Genomic DNA, 16,090 nt, shown 5'->3' on the forward strand with positions numbered 1-16,090 from the left:
TAGCACGTCTGTTATCTAAGTCTGTGCCTGTTGCTTAAGAAGAATCAGGATCAGGATCAGTCGAGACTGCAAGAATGAAATCACTTAGACATACACATATGTATATATATAGATAGATATATATCTATCTATATATATAGTATATAGATAGATAGTATTAAGAAATACATGTCATTTTTCTGCTATAAAACCCCAGACTTTGCAGCTTTGTCAAACACATCATTTCACTGAGTAAACAGCAGGTTAGAGCAAAGCACAGGCGGGTTTTCCTGTTAGTGTCTAAACAAAAGGAAGGAAATGCACAGATACAGTGTGCTGGCTTGCGTCTGCCATTGTTTTGTGATTCCTCGTTAATATATCAGAGTTTTAATACTGTACCTCCAAGCTGTTTTGATTCATTCATAAATCCACTGTGCTGAAGTAAAGAATTCAAGTGTTCCGTGTCCACTCCGTGTACGTTTTTAGTCTTGTTGTTGGTCTGTGCGAGAGCGACTACAGCAGCATTAGCTCTGCTCTGAGCATTGTCTCAGTATTTACTCATAGCAGAGGTAAATGTCAGGCAGGTGGAGGAACCCACGCGTCACATCAGCGTTCACGCTGACTCACTCCTTTATCAAAGATTCAGTAAGTACACACACACACACACATGCAGGAGCAATGATGTTGTTCTCATTATGATAAATACTGCAGGGTCTTTTTTATCTGCATGTTCAAATGTAAATGGAATTGATTTTCTTACTTTTTGGACCTAAAATCTCCTAAAAAACCTAAAAACGCAAGTAAAGCAAATATCACAGTGAGCAGGTTTGACAGGTTTATCGAATGTGTACAATGATCACATGATCACGTGGATTTTTATACATACTGTACATGGGTATTAGTTTTTTATTACACCTTAATACCTTGTGTTATACAGTATTTCTTTGACAAATTACAACACGATGTCATAGAGGGAACGCCAAAATAAACACAATTAAATTTAATTAAATTTGTGTTTATTTTAGGAGCTGTCAGCACGTTGGCTGGGAAATTTAACAATGTAATAAATTTGAATTGATGGTTTGTTTTTAATACAAAAAAATGCATTTCTTTTAAGATTCCACTGCTGCTCCCCGAGGCAGCTTTTGAGCAAACCAGCACCAACAGCACCCGCTTAAACTGAAGGCAGGTTGGTGACTGATGTTCCTGTTATTGTTAAAATAAATGCAAACATGTCTTTGAAGAGCAAAAATATCATTCCTCTCAGTGCACTTCCAAGAGAAATTCTGAAACCTTTTCATTTTAATTGTGAAGTTTAGTTTTTTTCCCCCATAACTGCAGAGTAAAAGCACTCATGATTTCACATGATTAGATTATCGCAGCTGTAAAATGGAGTAAGCAGCATTTTACTGTTCCCACAACAACATTATATCATACACACCTAGATTTAACTAAGCAAATAGGTAAGGGGTTGCTGTAGTTGGTCAAGTCAGGGTTCAGCAACGTTCTGTGCCCGAAGAATGAGGTCAGCTGACTACCTGAATATACTGAAGGACCAGATTATTCCATCAATGGATTTTTTTATTCCAAGATGGCAGTGCCAGAATTCATCAGGCTCAAATTGTGAAAGAATGGTTCAAAAAGGACGTAGTGTGGTGAAAAAGACATCTTTTTAACCACAGAGTCCAGATCTTAACCTTTGGGATGTGCTGGAGAAGACTCTCCCATCATTAGTACAAGATCTTGGTGAAAAAATGTTTGAAACACTGGATGTAAATAAATCTTGTGACATTGCAGAAGCTTATCGAAACAATGCCACAGCGAATGAGTGCCGTAATCAAAGCTAAAGCCAGTCCAACGAAATATTAGAGTCTGTGACCCTGTTTTTTGTTTGTCTAGACAGTGTATCTGCTGTCGCTGTAACAAAACACAAACAATAACAGCTTTAAGTATTTTAAACTGACCCTGGTTCAGTGTTATCATTGAATGTGTTGGACCTGGTTCTGGCAGTTTGAAATTTTGACTGTCAGTAAGTTTCACACTTGTTACAGTCTTCCTTCCTTCCTTCCTTCCTTCCTTCCCTCCTTCCCACTCATCTAACTTACACAGTACAGGAACAAAGGTTCAGGGTACATTGTCTTTACTGCAAGTCAGAAGTTACTTTATGGTAACGTTGCAAAATCTTGCATTATATATATATATGTATATATACAGTATATACATATATATATATCTTCTAAGATCATCATAACTTAGAAGCTTAAATCATAACCCAGTCACTACTAATAAGGACAGTGAAGTACAATATTTGTCTGCAGGTAAAAAGAAGTTAAGTAAGTAAGTCCTGAGCTGTGCACCCTCTTTAACCCAGCAGTGGTAATAAAGGTAAATATGACCAACCTTGTGAGATTTGGAGGGTGAGGTCGGGCTGTACGGCTGAGTCATGTCAAAGCTGATCATGGAGTTGCACTCAGAATATGGGTCCCAGTCCGACTCAGTCTGGAAACTGCACTCAGTCGTTACGCTCATCTGGTCAAAGCTCCTGGACGAGCGAGGCAGGAAACACAGAGGAGAGAGAGAGAGGGACAACAGAGGATGTTATGTCATCATCAGCTATTGTTTCACGTCTCACTGTATGAAGTGTTTTGTTTTCATGAGGCCATCACTTTGTCGTTAACTTATTATCAGTTTGAAAAATGTGTGAAAAAGATGTTTCTCATTTCTGACTTTTTACAGTGTAGTTGCAACAGAGGTTGCTGTGTTGGTTTATAGGGGGGAAAAAAGCTGACTCAGCTTCACAAAGAGGCAAGTTCAGTTGCTGCTGAAACATGCGAAATGTGCGACGATCCTTGATTTCCTCCCATGTTTGTGTTGCGATAGAAACACACAGACTTTCATGACACCTGGGAGAGAACGGGCCGACCGCACACTGAGCAATTAGAGAGCAAGCGTGGATTCTAGAGCACGTGTGAGGCATGAGGAGGAGGAGGAGGAGGAGGAAGAGGAGGAGTGTGTTCTTTTTAGTATGACTCACAGCCAGTCCTCTGAGCAGTGAGCAGTCAACATTCCTCCTCTACTGACAATACATGCAACATTACACTGTGTTAATACTATAGGAGGTGCTGTAGTAAATAAAAAATAACTTTATCCCACTCCACGATGTTGTGTGGTAACACTTTGTCGCTGGCAGTTGTTTTATTTATATAAAATCCACACAGACGTGTAATGATCACTTGTTGAATCCTGTGCAATACAGTGTTTCCCCCACATGGGGGCAGAGTTGGATTGTTTTTCCTGGAAAATGAACAGAAAGTACAGCAATAACTGCAGCTGACATGAACTCGAGCAGACATTCCCAAACTTTCAAATCTACAAAATCCTCTCAGGTCCACACCCAAACCTTCAAATCACGACTCTGATGATCAACCCACGACACTAGGATCAGTGCATCTCATGTATGTCTTATTGTTTTCATGTGAACATGAGGATACAGAAAATTCAGTGCACATTAATAATCAGTATGTATTTGAAAGGTTTAGTGCTCACCCTCACAAAACAAAAATTACAGTTTACAAATTAACATTATGTGCAAATACTGAAATGCCAGGCGTGTATCCTCACCGGCTGACACTGGATACTTACTCGTAAAATGACACACTATTGCTTTTTATATATAAATATATTACCTGCAACACTAAGTCAGTTAAAAGAAAGTTTACACATAATTTAAATGTTTAAAGGTGTTTTTTTTCAACTCTATTGTACATGCATTTTTAAAACTTCATTACAAAAACTAAAAATGAAAAACGCATTTATAATCAGTACCACCATGGCCCACTAGAGGGAGGCGGCCCACACGTTGGGAATCACAGATCTTGTGTTTGTTTCAGTGTTTTTGGAGTGGTGTAATGATGATTAAGGCCCATTTTTTTTGTGAACGACATGGTGATGAACATCCAGCCTTGTAGTAACTTGTAATATCAATGTTTTTAGCTGCTAAACAGATACAGACAGACTGTGTTTTGTGTGTTTCAGTGGATTTAAGAGAGCTGATGTTTTGCATGAGCAGAGCAGTGGGAAGACTCGGACGTGCCACACCTGATGTGAACCTCAGCGGTTATGCTTGTGAAAACACAGTGATCAGGTGACTTTTTAAATCCACTGTAGATCCTCATTGTGATTTCATGAACTGACACAGAGACACATGCTGTACCGTATGTCACACAATAACGAACGAATGATGATTGCATAAGAAAGTTTAAGAAGAGTAAACGCAGAGATAAAGAAAACAAAAAACAGAAGCACGAAATGAAGTGAATGCAGAACACTTGGCAGAAGCCTGTTTGAATAAGTGAGTGGATAAGTTGTTTGCTGACAGCTTAAATAGAGACGGGCGCTCTTATTTCATTGATGTGCGGAGTCTTGTAGTAGAGTCAGAGCAGGGACTTTAACTCCAGTGTATTCTTTTGACTTTTGTTTTTCTGTTCTTTTCTTTTTTTATCAGGTGAAAGAAACAGGAAGTCCTGGTTAGAAGACACAAGTGACCTTCTCGTAATATAAGGTAGGAGCTAATATAAAGAGGTGATTGACCTACAGTGTATACCAGGAGTCTCAAACTCATATGACCTGGGGGCCATTGAGCATCTAATCCGGTCAGAAGGGGGCCGGTCATAATATGTCACAGAATTTCAAAATAAAAGCGTATATTTCGAAATTGAACGAGTTAGAGTTCACCATAAAAATTGATTTATGATGCAAAAAGTGAATTAAAAAAACATAAAATCACATAAAATCCATTGGGGGGCAGTATGGCTGCACAATACTTCAGTAATAATATACGGTATGATCTCATTTTCGTCAATGTCAATACAACAAAGGCTCAGTATATGATATATGTGCTCTGGGCAAATACACTTGGAGACACATAATTGCCTTAGGTTGATGAAATATTTCTCTGTTTTCACAGTTAAGTTGTTGTTTCTTGTCCTGTACGTTGGGACGTTTGAAACCACATTTGACTTCCACTTTAAATCAGGTGCAAAAAATCCATCTTTATAAGAGCTGTGAGTAAGAAATGTGTTGTCGTAATAAAATGACCATTACGTGTCATGCTGGCTTCACTGACAGTACAGTCAGTGCAATTTCAATTTCCAGGCTACAAATTCTGTGGAATTGACTTCCTCATCTATCATTTGTTCCTGCCTATAAAAACTAAAACTTAACCCTAACCAGTTAATGCTTAACTCTTAACTCTAACCTTAACCCAACCACAATTATAAGCTTAGTCATAAAGCAGCAATATTGACTCATATGAATCTTTACTATCATGACCATGTTTTCGGCCACATCACCGCTGATCAAGAGTTTGTCGTCAGGGTGTCGTCAGAACAACTGAAAGAAGCCCCATTTTAAGACCTGACCTTGTTAAAGAAACGTTACAAAGTCGGTTAAATCTGTCTCTCTCCCGCTCTGTGAAGCACCTGCAGGGCATGAACCAGCTCTAACATGCCTGCACCTCCTCCTCGATGCACACAGACAAAAGCTCCAGTGTTGGGAGCACGGGTGTTTATGGGGATTTAAAGTGGGAATTCTTTTGCTGTGATGTACTGTATTTGTTGCTTTATGGCATCAGTTTAGTAAACTTGCCGTTTGGAATCACTCTGCAGCACCTCCTTCCCCTTACCTCGTTCCAAAGACTGAAGGCACACACAGTTCATTTTAGTCCAGGAATGGAGGTAAAAGATCCCACAGTGCTGCAATGTTGCAAGTCTGCATTCTCTGCACCAGTAATTTACATCTCAACAATCAGCTGTAAGGTTCTGTACATCTGCTGAGGTCAGAGGTTAGAATCAGGACTTTCATGTGCGGCCATAGGAAAACAATGCTCACAGACAGACACACACACATTATCAAATTTGTCAACAATTAGTACACGACGACAGTATGATGATGGAGGGTCCTTCACTAAGGACTCTTTTTCTAAATTCTAAATGTAATTCATCTAAAAATGTAATATTAACGACACTTTCTGCATCTCCTACCACGTTCACCGTGAATCCAAGACAGAGATATGCGTCACGGTATTTCCTCGTCTTGGGTTTTGGACGTCTTTGCGCCTTCAGAAACATCTCCATTATCTAAACCTCGTCACCAGTGTAGACTCTGTTGTGGTACGTCACTAAAATGAGTCCGGGTTACTTTGAGACCTAAAGTTCCACCTGCTGAACTTAGGACTTAGGACTGAGAAAGACTGAGAATCATACCTGATGATACTCTATGCAGTAAAGTGGAAAATCAGCAATTAAGAGGAAATTGAAAATGAACAACATTCTCTTGGCTGTTTAAGAGGAACAGAGCCATAATTCCCATCGCTGTAACGAAACGTAGGAAAAACTGTAACCAAAAGTGAGACTAACAATAACATCACCGCACTGACCTGAAGCTTAACCCTGCAAAACATTAAAGGAACAGTTTTTCATTTTGGGAAATAAGCATTTCCATTTTAACCACTTAACCACTTAACTGACTCATAATTGTTGTATATTTTCCTCTAGTTTGAAGGACAGGATCACCTTGACGACTAATCTGAATTTAACATGCATAAAAATACTACTGTGAATACCAAGATTCACTGGCGTCCTTCACTGGGCTGCAGCCAAACATCAGTCAGAGAGAGAGAGAGAGACTCATTCCTGAACTGTCTCTGAGGTCAAACTATAATCTGTGTCACATGAAGTCAAGGTAGCGCTGCAAGATACAGTCAAAATAATCCTATAGCAACAGATATTGTGATATGATTAATAACTGAAATGTCTCATTTCCACATTGAACACATCAAAATCATAAGGTTTTTCCATGTTTTGGAAACTATTCTAATCTGAAGAGTGAGATTTTGGGGGCGTTGAATTCCTGCAGCGCTGCATTTTATATTTATCCAATAATTCCCGTGTCCTTTGATCTGGATATTTCACTATCGGAGACTGTCATTTTCATTGTCTTGTGATTAATCACCCAAACCCTAACTTAAGTGACATTAATTACTGGGGTAATTACTACAGGCATACACTTGCACAAATAGCTCCACCAAAGCTTTATGAAACTAATCCAAGAGATTATCACCACACTGGCACAGAATACAGCTGCCAGGAAAAAGTGTTATCACCACACGCTCGTCTTTCACTAACGAAGAACAAGATGGTTTCAGTTTGCCTGTGTGGAGCTTCTGGATAAACTAAAACAAGGGATGGAAAGCTTTCAGGGCCTGACTCACCCTCTGCTGGTTATATGAAGGCTGTAATGAGTCATCGCACGCTGTTGATGGAAGATATATTGGTTCTGTGTTTGTTTCAGGGTCAAATTGCACATTAGGAAATTTGGAAGCAAAAAAACTAAAGAACAACACTCACACTTCTACTTTGTTTCACTTCACAGACAAAACATACCCATAATAAGCAGAGGCGCTAATGACAAGATATAAATAGTGTTTGAACTGGCTTCGCCTTTTGAATCCAAAACAGCCGTGCAGAGTAAGAGGGACTGGGAGTGTCTGAGCGACTGCTGCAGGGCTCAGTGTTTGCCAGATGCTGCTGGGCCGGTCTGCGCTCGCAGCCCGTGACACGCAGCCCCCAACGCTTCCTCATGGAACAATAACCGCGGCCGTGAATCCAGCGTGTGTTTGACGACTGAAGAGCGCTGACAACGATGCCCAACAAAGTGCAGCATTCAAATGACACTGTCGCAGTCATATAATAGTCCAAATTTGACTCGATTCTTTATTTTACCAGAATTTAAAAGATATTTAAAAAAGCAACATTTACGTTGCAGTCATGTGAGCTTTATTTTCTCTTTGTTCACAAATTACTGACATGTTTCTTCAAGAAGTGAAAGATGACTCTTTCTCACGAATGAAAGAAACGCAGGTTTATTCTCGCCTTAGGCGCGTAATCTGTTATCTGGTATAATCTGTTAAATATGGATCGTTGAGAAGCCAAGACTGTTTTCCCAAAGCTGGAGGAATATTCCTCCGATTCTCTTAAAAATAAACTATCTTTCAGCCTACAGTGCTTGCATAATTCCAAGTGGACACATCCGATCCATGTTCCAGGATTGTAGGTGTGTCTCTGTCACAACTGCACAGCTGTGTGCGTGTGTGTGTGTGTGTGTGCAGTTAGTTTTACTGTACATCAGCCTCAGAGTTTAAAATGCATGCGAGTCCTGCAGCACATTTGTCAGCTCATGTTTACATAAGTGACTCAGGCCTGAGCGCTCCCTGATTTTAAAGGTTTAAGGGTCGACTGATAAACAACAGGCCAACATATAGGTGCAACAGTTAATACCCTGCAAACGGAGGGCAAACAACGAGCAACGCGGTGAATAAATTGAATGACTTAGTCAAACAATGAGCCAGGAGAGCACAGATCCACACACACAGACACGTTTGTGCAGCTATTCTTGTTGGAACACTACACTGCTTAGCAAAGGATTTGGTTCGGCTGTCAAAAGAAGATTCCTTTCAACAGCCGAACCAAATCCTTATCCGCAACGTTAACCACCAGGTGACGTGTAACGCTTTACCCTAACCTTTCCAAAGTTCTGAAATGAGGTTCTGCTTCATCGGGACCAGGTTCTCAGTCTCAATTGTGGATCGAAGTGCTGACATTTATATACTTGGCTTTTCCGCAGACATACGACCACGTCATGATATTTTCCTCTAACAGACAGTAGGGGGAGTGGAGAGACTGCTCTCCCTGCAAAAAGCCATTTAACAATCCCAATGTTGTTCAATTAAAGGTAAATTCCTGCATATTTCTGCTTAAAGGTTGGTAGGGGGAGCTGGTGGGTGAAAAGCAACCCTTCACATTCACACCTATGGTCAATTCAGAGGACACAAGAGTTAAGTGTACTGAATAAGCTGTCCATGAGCCGGTGACTAAACAATCCCTGGACTGGTTTCCCAGAGTTATGAGCAGGTATAATAACAATATCTCTATCTCTGGAGTGCATTCTTCATAAATGGCCTTTTCATTTTTTTTAAATAGCCTCATAACACTGTAGCTCAGCACTGCTGTAGATGTGCAGCCAAACTAACTTCCTTGATTCACGTGACTCCCTCAGATCAACACAAGTCAAGACAACTTCTCGTGCTCGTCACATCATTTCTTTATTTTCACACTCGTAGTGCGAGCAGTGACAAAGCACACGTTCATATCTGCTGCTTTATAGCAGAGTTATTACTGTGCCTGTCACTGAGGAAGAAAATGAACTTTCCTCTGTAGAAGATAAATCACTTTTGTTTGGATTGACTGATCTTCACAGATGAAACAGTATTTCCTTACATTTGTCCAAATGTATTTTACACCACACGCTAACCCGAGGGAAAGGCCTGTCATTTATAGTTCTGTATTCAGCTGTGGCTTTTAGATGAACAAGCCAAGAGCAACGGCACGGCCAAAACTACAAGGAGGAGAGCTTTACTTGTCCCCAGTTTTAAAAGACACGTGTGTGTTTTGTGTGTTTTTCCATACTTGTAAGTTGACTAAACTTTCAACTGCTCTGTAGATGCTTTAGATAAAATGGAAACCTCATAAAAAAAAGTCACGTAATAACATTGTTTTTTTAAGCAATCTCCAAAATAATTAGGTTCATCCTCTGCGGACCATGAAAATCCATACAAAACATCAACACCTCGATCTACCTCATCATATTTTCTTCCCAAGAATGTATATTAACTTCCTTATAGAGACACACAAGTTGTGTAGTTTAAAAAGACGTAGTGTCAGTCAGTTCGAGGGTCTCCAGGTTAACGCTCGGATGAATTTCCTTGGCGACTACTTCTTCTTCTGTTGTTGAAATGTGTTTTCTGCTTGGTGAGTGGGGCCGAGCTGAAGTTCCGTTGTCCACGCACACACAACATCGCGCTCTTTCTGCACGCGCCGCCTGCAATTCGCTGTGCACAGTAAAATAAACCGGGGCCTTAAGACTTGCATTAGCAATTGAGTTAATAACAGGTGGTGCGTGTGTTCTGGATATATAATTTCTACCTTTTCATTCAGCTGCAGATAGATCGTTCACCTATAATCATGTAGAAGAAGGAAAGAAAGAAAGAAAGAAAGAAAGAAAGAGCTGCAGAGGAGCTTATATTAAGTGCACCTGTCAGTCACAGTGCTGGGTTACTGCAGGAGAGCAATCATTCCTCTGGAACATTTGCCTCATTGAACCACATTATGTCATCGTGTAAGTGGTTATATGTCGTGATTTATACACGAGAATCCTATATTTTACAAAGGCAGTGATTAAAAGAAGAGCGACTACGTATTTCAAGACGTATGAAATAAATCCCTCTCAAGGGTTAAAACCTAAAACAAATCACTTCATCACTCCACCTTTATGGCCTCTGCAGTATCAGGGCAGACACAGTCAGCACTCACAGAAACGATGTAAAGATAAGACGACTCTTAAACTGACTGCTTGAACATTCAGTCAACATTGATCCTTCTTTTCTTTTTGGCGAACATCAGGCAATACCTGTTTGAGTCCATCATTGTGTCAATCAACTGTGAAGCATGACTCATCATCTGATCTGCTGAAAAACTGTAACAAGTCAATGAGCGAGAACAAAGAGAACAGAGAGACGAACGTAACACCTGAGTCAGATCAAATATCAGGGGGCGTCAACGATGATAGAGAAGATTTCCTCATGCACGGGTCTGCAGCATCATCATGTTTAAGACAATTACAACAATTACAATTAATATCTATCTATATGGATAAATAGAAGTAGCATTGTCACCGTGTGAAGTCAGCGACTCAAATCAAAAGAAAAAAGCTGTAATTCAATGCAGTTTAAACAATTTTTTTTTTTTTTTGGCCAAATTTAGTGGGTAACTTTTCTCACGTGTGTTTTTATGCTTGTTTGTTTCACATTCCCGCTTTTAACCACTGCCACCGTCTGAGAGCAGGTGAGACTCAGCGGTTTAAAAACTACTCTTAATACATGGGTTGTAACTTAAAGATTGCAGAAACATATAACAATAAAAAATAAATAATAATTAATTAGTAGCCTTCGAAATTTGCTCTTGTTTTTCTTTCAATCTGCGATTTCAATTTTGTGTGTGTGTGTGAGCAATAGCACATACATGTCAGCCTCTAACATTCATGCTATGCAAACAAATACTTTCACTTTCAGGACACTCAAGGATGTGAGTGATGTCTGCTCTCCACTGTCCGCACACACGACGGCGATAAGACGATTTGTTTGTGAGTATGTGATGAATTTTATCTCCACTGTCATCACATCATGTCACACACTATCTTTCACAGACAACACAAACAAACACCTTCAGTGCAGCATCACATTTCCATGTAAGTCATTGTGTAATCCGTGAATTTCAGTTTCTGTGTCTCTCGTCACATGATGTGACACGTTTGCAGCTATTTGATCAGGTTTAATTTGTTAATATTACAGCTGCAACTAACTAACGATTATTTTCATTATCGATTCATCTGACGATTGTTTTCACAATGAATGGAATAATCGTTTGGTGCATAAGAAAATGTTGATCAGTGTTGGAAATGATGAGGTTCTCAAGTGTCTTGTTTTTGCCCACAAATCAAAATGATTTCTTTGTTATTTGGAGCAAAGAAACCGGAAAATATTCACATTTAAGAAGCTGAAAAAGCAGAAATCTTGTTTTCATTATTAAAACAAAAACTCAAATTAGCAGGTTGCAGATTAGAGTTGGGAATTTAAAATGGTCCATAGTTGAATATAATTAAAGGACTGGTGACTTTCTTTGTATCAATTGAGATTATTTCCCCCTTTGTGACCCTCAAAGGATAAACCATTGAGCTACTGAATAGATAATCTCGTCTGATTGTTGATGTTAGTGTTAGTCCTAATATGAGTGATTGCATTAAAGGTGATATTCTCGTTAATTCCTCTTTGGCTATAGCATGGCATTATTCACAAATGTTCACCTCAGGGATTGTTTAGAGACTGTAAAAGCAGGAGTCCATAGCCTTTGTTGGAAGGTGTGACGGGTCTATCTGCTCATCTAGATTATTCTGTTTTGGATTATCTTTCAGACGCCGCACTCTCTAGTAGCTTGTTTTTAATGAGCCTCACAGACGTTTCTCTCATGTTATCCAGCACGACCTCGTCCAAACCTTCCACATTATCAGTCAGTTTAAACAGTAAACTGTAACTCCTCTGCCTGCTCAGCGCACGACAGACTCTCAGGTCAGATTCCAGCACGTTACCGGCCCGGAAATGATGAGGAGTGATGACATCATCACCTCTGACAGACCAAACATGCCATCCTCTTGGAAAACTGTCTTTCTTTCTTTCATTTTACAGAAAAGCTGCACAGACTTGTATCTGTGTCTGTAACACATGTTTAGAATGTGTTCCACACTTCCACACTGTTATTGAAAACATAACAGACACGTAACACACACGCAGGGTTAATAAGTTGCACGAGGTGTGGCGCTGATCAAAGTGAAAAACAATACGAGTTTGAATGTGTCACATGCAGCTGAGACACATAGTTATCAGTAAAGACAGTTACAGATATGACTTTGTATTATAATGACCTTCACAATAGTTTTGTCTTTCACGGCGGTCGCTGTGTCAGGCGGATTCCTGCCCTGTCTTGTTCAGGGGCAACAGTACATTACAAGAATGACCCCGACCGATCAATCAATCGTTCACGACACTGCACAAGTTCAAAGGTCATCGGGGGAAGTGGGGTAAGGAGGTGTCAATCATGGCTACGGATGCTCGGACACAAAAAAGGAAAGAAACGCTTGTGGACCCGTTCTTAGGTGTCACTATTCCACCTAATGGTACGGTTTAGGTTGGTTTTCCACTACAAAAAAAAGACTTGTGACTTGTAAAGCAGCTGTTGTAACTGAATCATTAGAATCAGTTCATTAAAACTGTTTGTTCATGACGGAGCACAGACTCCGTCTGACACAGTCACTGGACTGAAATACAGCGACAGGGTTTGTGATGCCGCTCGCCGCTGTCTCCTCTTGGAGATTAACGCATGTTTTTAGCTGATTTAACCAGGATAGTCAGGCAGCAGGGTTACAGTTTATTCAGATTTAAATCAATATATTACATGTTCATAAAATGATTACATTGCTGCATTTGTGGCTTGTAAATTGCATTGTTTTCCATTTGAAATTTTGAAACTTTTTTGAAATGGTGAGGTCTGGTTGTTATCAGTCACGAATAACTACAATTTTCATCATAGCTGTTTCCTAATGGTTCTTATATTTTGTGCCAATATCAAAATGAGCTTCCTGTTTACACTGGCACGCACAGACACAGTTTGTGTTGATGAAGGGATACACATTTTTCATTGTGTTCTCCATAAGTCTCATGATGTGGCACACGTTCTAAAATACCAGTGCTTCATAGTCAATAATTAGACAAGGATGTCTGTAATTGAGCTAATCCAGGGAACACAAGACAAACTTAACAGGGTTCATGTTAAACTGTATAGATTATGTAAGAGTCTTAAACTCCATGGCCTCGTGTGCAAAGAGCTTCCAGATATTTTCTCTTTACAAATATTATATTGAAATGGTAGATTATCATTTATAAACACTTGGAGCACGACTCACCTCTGTACAACACTGTCTGACTCAGTCCCTCATGATGACACAGGTGAAGGAAGAGGACGCTTTATTGTTGGGAATTTTGTGAATATTTAAAAACGCTGTTGCATCAGTCCAGATTCACTGATAAAGACTTGTTTTGAGAGCAGAAGTGTGACTAAAGTGCTAATTCATGGTCTGTACTAAAAACTAGACGACAAAGTTTCACTCTTTCTCAACTAAAAACAGACTTAAAAGGTCAATGGTTGAGTAAACATTGACTAAACTTGACTGGTGTACATACCAACACAAACACTACTATATCAATGTGATCGTGCCACACATTTGCACTGTAATTGGACTGCGGAGGTAAATATGTGTCATACCTGCACGGCAGGTTTTTCAGTGCAGCCTTTCGTGTTCAGCCCTGTCTGTGTCTTCATCTGTTCGTCTACGTTAACCTGACGTTCGCCACAACCACAAATAACAACAACAACAACAACAACAACACCTGCGTCAGATTGGTTTTAGACAATGAATAATGCAACATTATCTGACAACAAAGGCGACTTAAATCAACAAATGCAGCAGTGGAAATATGTCAGTCACTGTCGTGACTGCCTGAGGTTAACCATGTTCTTTTTTTTTCTTTAGTTTCAGTTTAACGGGGGGAAGAGTGATTCAGTGCCAGCGTGGATATCATTCACCGCTCCACAAACACACGAGTCCAGCCTTGCTCTGCGGGTCAGAGAGCAGTGACCTGGGATGGGTGAGATTCAAGTGCCTTGCTTAAGGGCACACAAACAAACAGACTGGGGTTTGTGGGTGTGTTTCACTTTCACAACAGCCTGCACTTAAACTGTAAAATACTGATGTCTGGCAGAAGTGTTGCAACAGAGCAGGCACAGCGGCCTCAGATGGGGCCTCCAGGTAAATAACGCTTTAAAATTTCACAACCTTCTACGTACAGGAGACCACAATTTCAGAATGGCACGGGATCGATCAAGAATTCATCCGAAGGTTTCCAACAATTTCATTTGAAAACAGCGTTTTCTAGTCTGGCCAACACCAGACCGCTCAGTCGATGGTTCAGACGGTTTGGTTTTTTTCTGTGTTTCCATTAGGAAAATTACCAAAAGAACCAGTTCTTACTGTTGAATTTTTTGGGCACCCTTCCCCTTGGGGTACCAGAGTGAAATGGTACAGTACAATCAGCAAAAATGTCACTCCCTTGCGACCCAGCCCGTTTGTGATTGGATCTCTTTTTTCATTTCAAGTAATCTGGACCCACCATACCTGACTATTCAGGCACATGGCTTTGTAAAGGGGAAGCTGCTTTTCTTCCTCAGCAGTTGGTTGATTAGTTTTACTAAGTGCTGCTAACGAGAAACAACAATGATAAAAGAACAAAGACTTCTAGTCAAAGAGGTGAAACTGAAACTGGAAGCAAGTGTTTTACAGGTTTTCACCACAGTAGTGTGGATGTAGTAAGACCCCTCACCCCTTTTTTACCTGGGGTCAACAAATTCTCTTGAAACGCCTCTGATACCATAAAATAACAATGTTAGAACAAATGTCTGGACCTCACACGTCTATTCAGGTAAACTGAGTTTTGTTTGTTTTCTTCTTATAAATAATATAATAACAATGTTATTACAAAGTTTGAAACGTTTCGTTTTTCAACCTGGACACAACGGCAGATCCACAGATGCAACAGTCTGCGTGTTTGAATTTCAAAAAATGCTGGGGGGCAAAATATTTGCGCTCACTTTCCCGTCACTTTGGTGTAAAATGGTTTGAGGAAACCAATGTTTTATCGTATTAAAGAGATGTATTTACATATGTAATTAGTGTTGAGCTTAAATTAGTTGTTAATACTTTTGTGGTGGAGGGGCTCAAATCCAATTCAGCGTAGGGCCCCATAAAGGCTTGGGCCAGCACTGTATATTTAAACGTTGACAGAACAAAGACTTAAACGTTTGGAAAAGAACTTTGTTTTTACCTCTGGCTGTAAAAACTGTCCAGTTCATCGGTCTCGGGGAAGAAGACGTCCTCATTTTTGCGCTTGGATTTTTTCCGCTTCAGCTTGAGCGACAGCAGCCGCCGGGGCTTCTTCTCTTTCGGGGAAACCGGTGAAAGTGTGTCGCTGTCTCCCGGGCTGAGAGGATCCGGGCTCGTCGGTAACGTCCCGGGCATCTCCCCCCCCGGCGGGCTGTGAGTGGCAGCTCCATCCCCGAGTGAAGCAGCGCGCTTCACCCCCTTGTTCTCCTTGTCGGGGGATTTAAACTTAAACAAACTCTTGACTTTGAGCGAGCTGGACTTGCTCATGGTGAGAAGATTGTGTTGTTTTCTGCTGCTGCTGCTGGACCTGCAGAGCGGGTTGTTGCTGCTGCTTACTACAGCAGCTGGACTTACCCACACTGAGAACTCCCACAGGTGAGAAAGGTGCAGCTGTGTCAAGTCAGTCACACGAAGCTCCATTTCCGTTTGGATGCTTTTCAGAATAAAA

General features: G+C 40.4%; 1 protein-coding gene and 1 long non-coding RNA gene across 5 annotated transcripts in view; one reads left to right on the plus strand and one right to left on the minus strand.

Annotated features, from left to right (window-relative positions):
• Positions 1-15,469, plus strand: part of LOC122782608 — a 28,634-nt gene extending 13,165 nt beyond the window's left edge. Inside the window, exons 1-5 of one of the 3 annotated variants that reach the window (XR_006361937.1) lie at positions 148-1,168; positions 4,015-4,123; positions 4,484-4,540; positions 11,165-11,235; positions 14,236-15,469. This is a non-coding gene — a long non-coding RNA (uncharacterized LOC122782608). Of the gene's footprint in view, positions 1-147; positions 1,169-4,014; positions 4,124-4,483; positions 4,541-11,164; positions 11,240-14,235 lie in introns of those variants that run through there. The other 2 variants (XR_006361936.1, XR_006361935.1) reach the window with 2 other exon arrangements.
• Positions 1-15,989, minus strand: part of crybg1a (crystallin beta-gamma domain containing 1a) — a 35,740-nt gene extending 19,751 nt beyond the window's left edge. The window contains exons 1-2 of one of the 2 annotated variants that reach the window (XM_044047020.1): positions 15,584-15,989; positions 2,380-2,521 (exon numbers count right to left, since the gene is read on the minus strand). In XM_044047020.1, coding sequence (XP_043902955.1) covers positions 2,380-2,521; positions 15,584-15,909 — 468 coding nt within the window. In that variant the 5' untranslated portion in view covers positions 15,910-15,989. Of the gene's footprint in view, positions 1-378; positions 432-2,379; positions 2,522-15,583 lie in introns of those variants that run through there. The other variant, XM_044047021.1, reaches the window with a different exon arrangement.
• Positions 15,990-16,090: the final 101 nt, after the last annotated feature.

The sequence above is a fragment of the Solea senegalensis genome, linkage group LG16 (genome assembly GCF_019176455.1).
Source record: "Solea senegalensis isolate Sse05_10M linkage group LG16, IFAPA_SoseM_1, whole genome shotgun sequence".
NCBI classification, from domain to species: domain Eukaryota; kingdom Metazoa; phylum Chordata; class Actinopteri; order Pleuronectiformes; family Soleidae; genus Solea; species Solea senegalensis.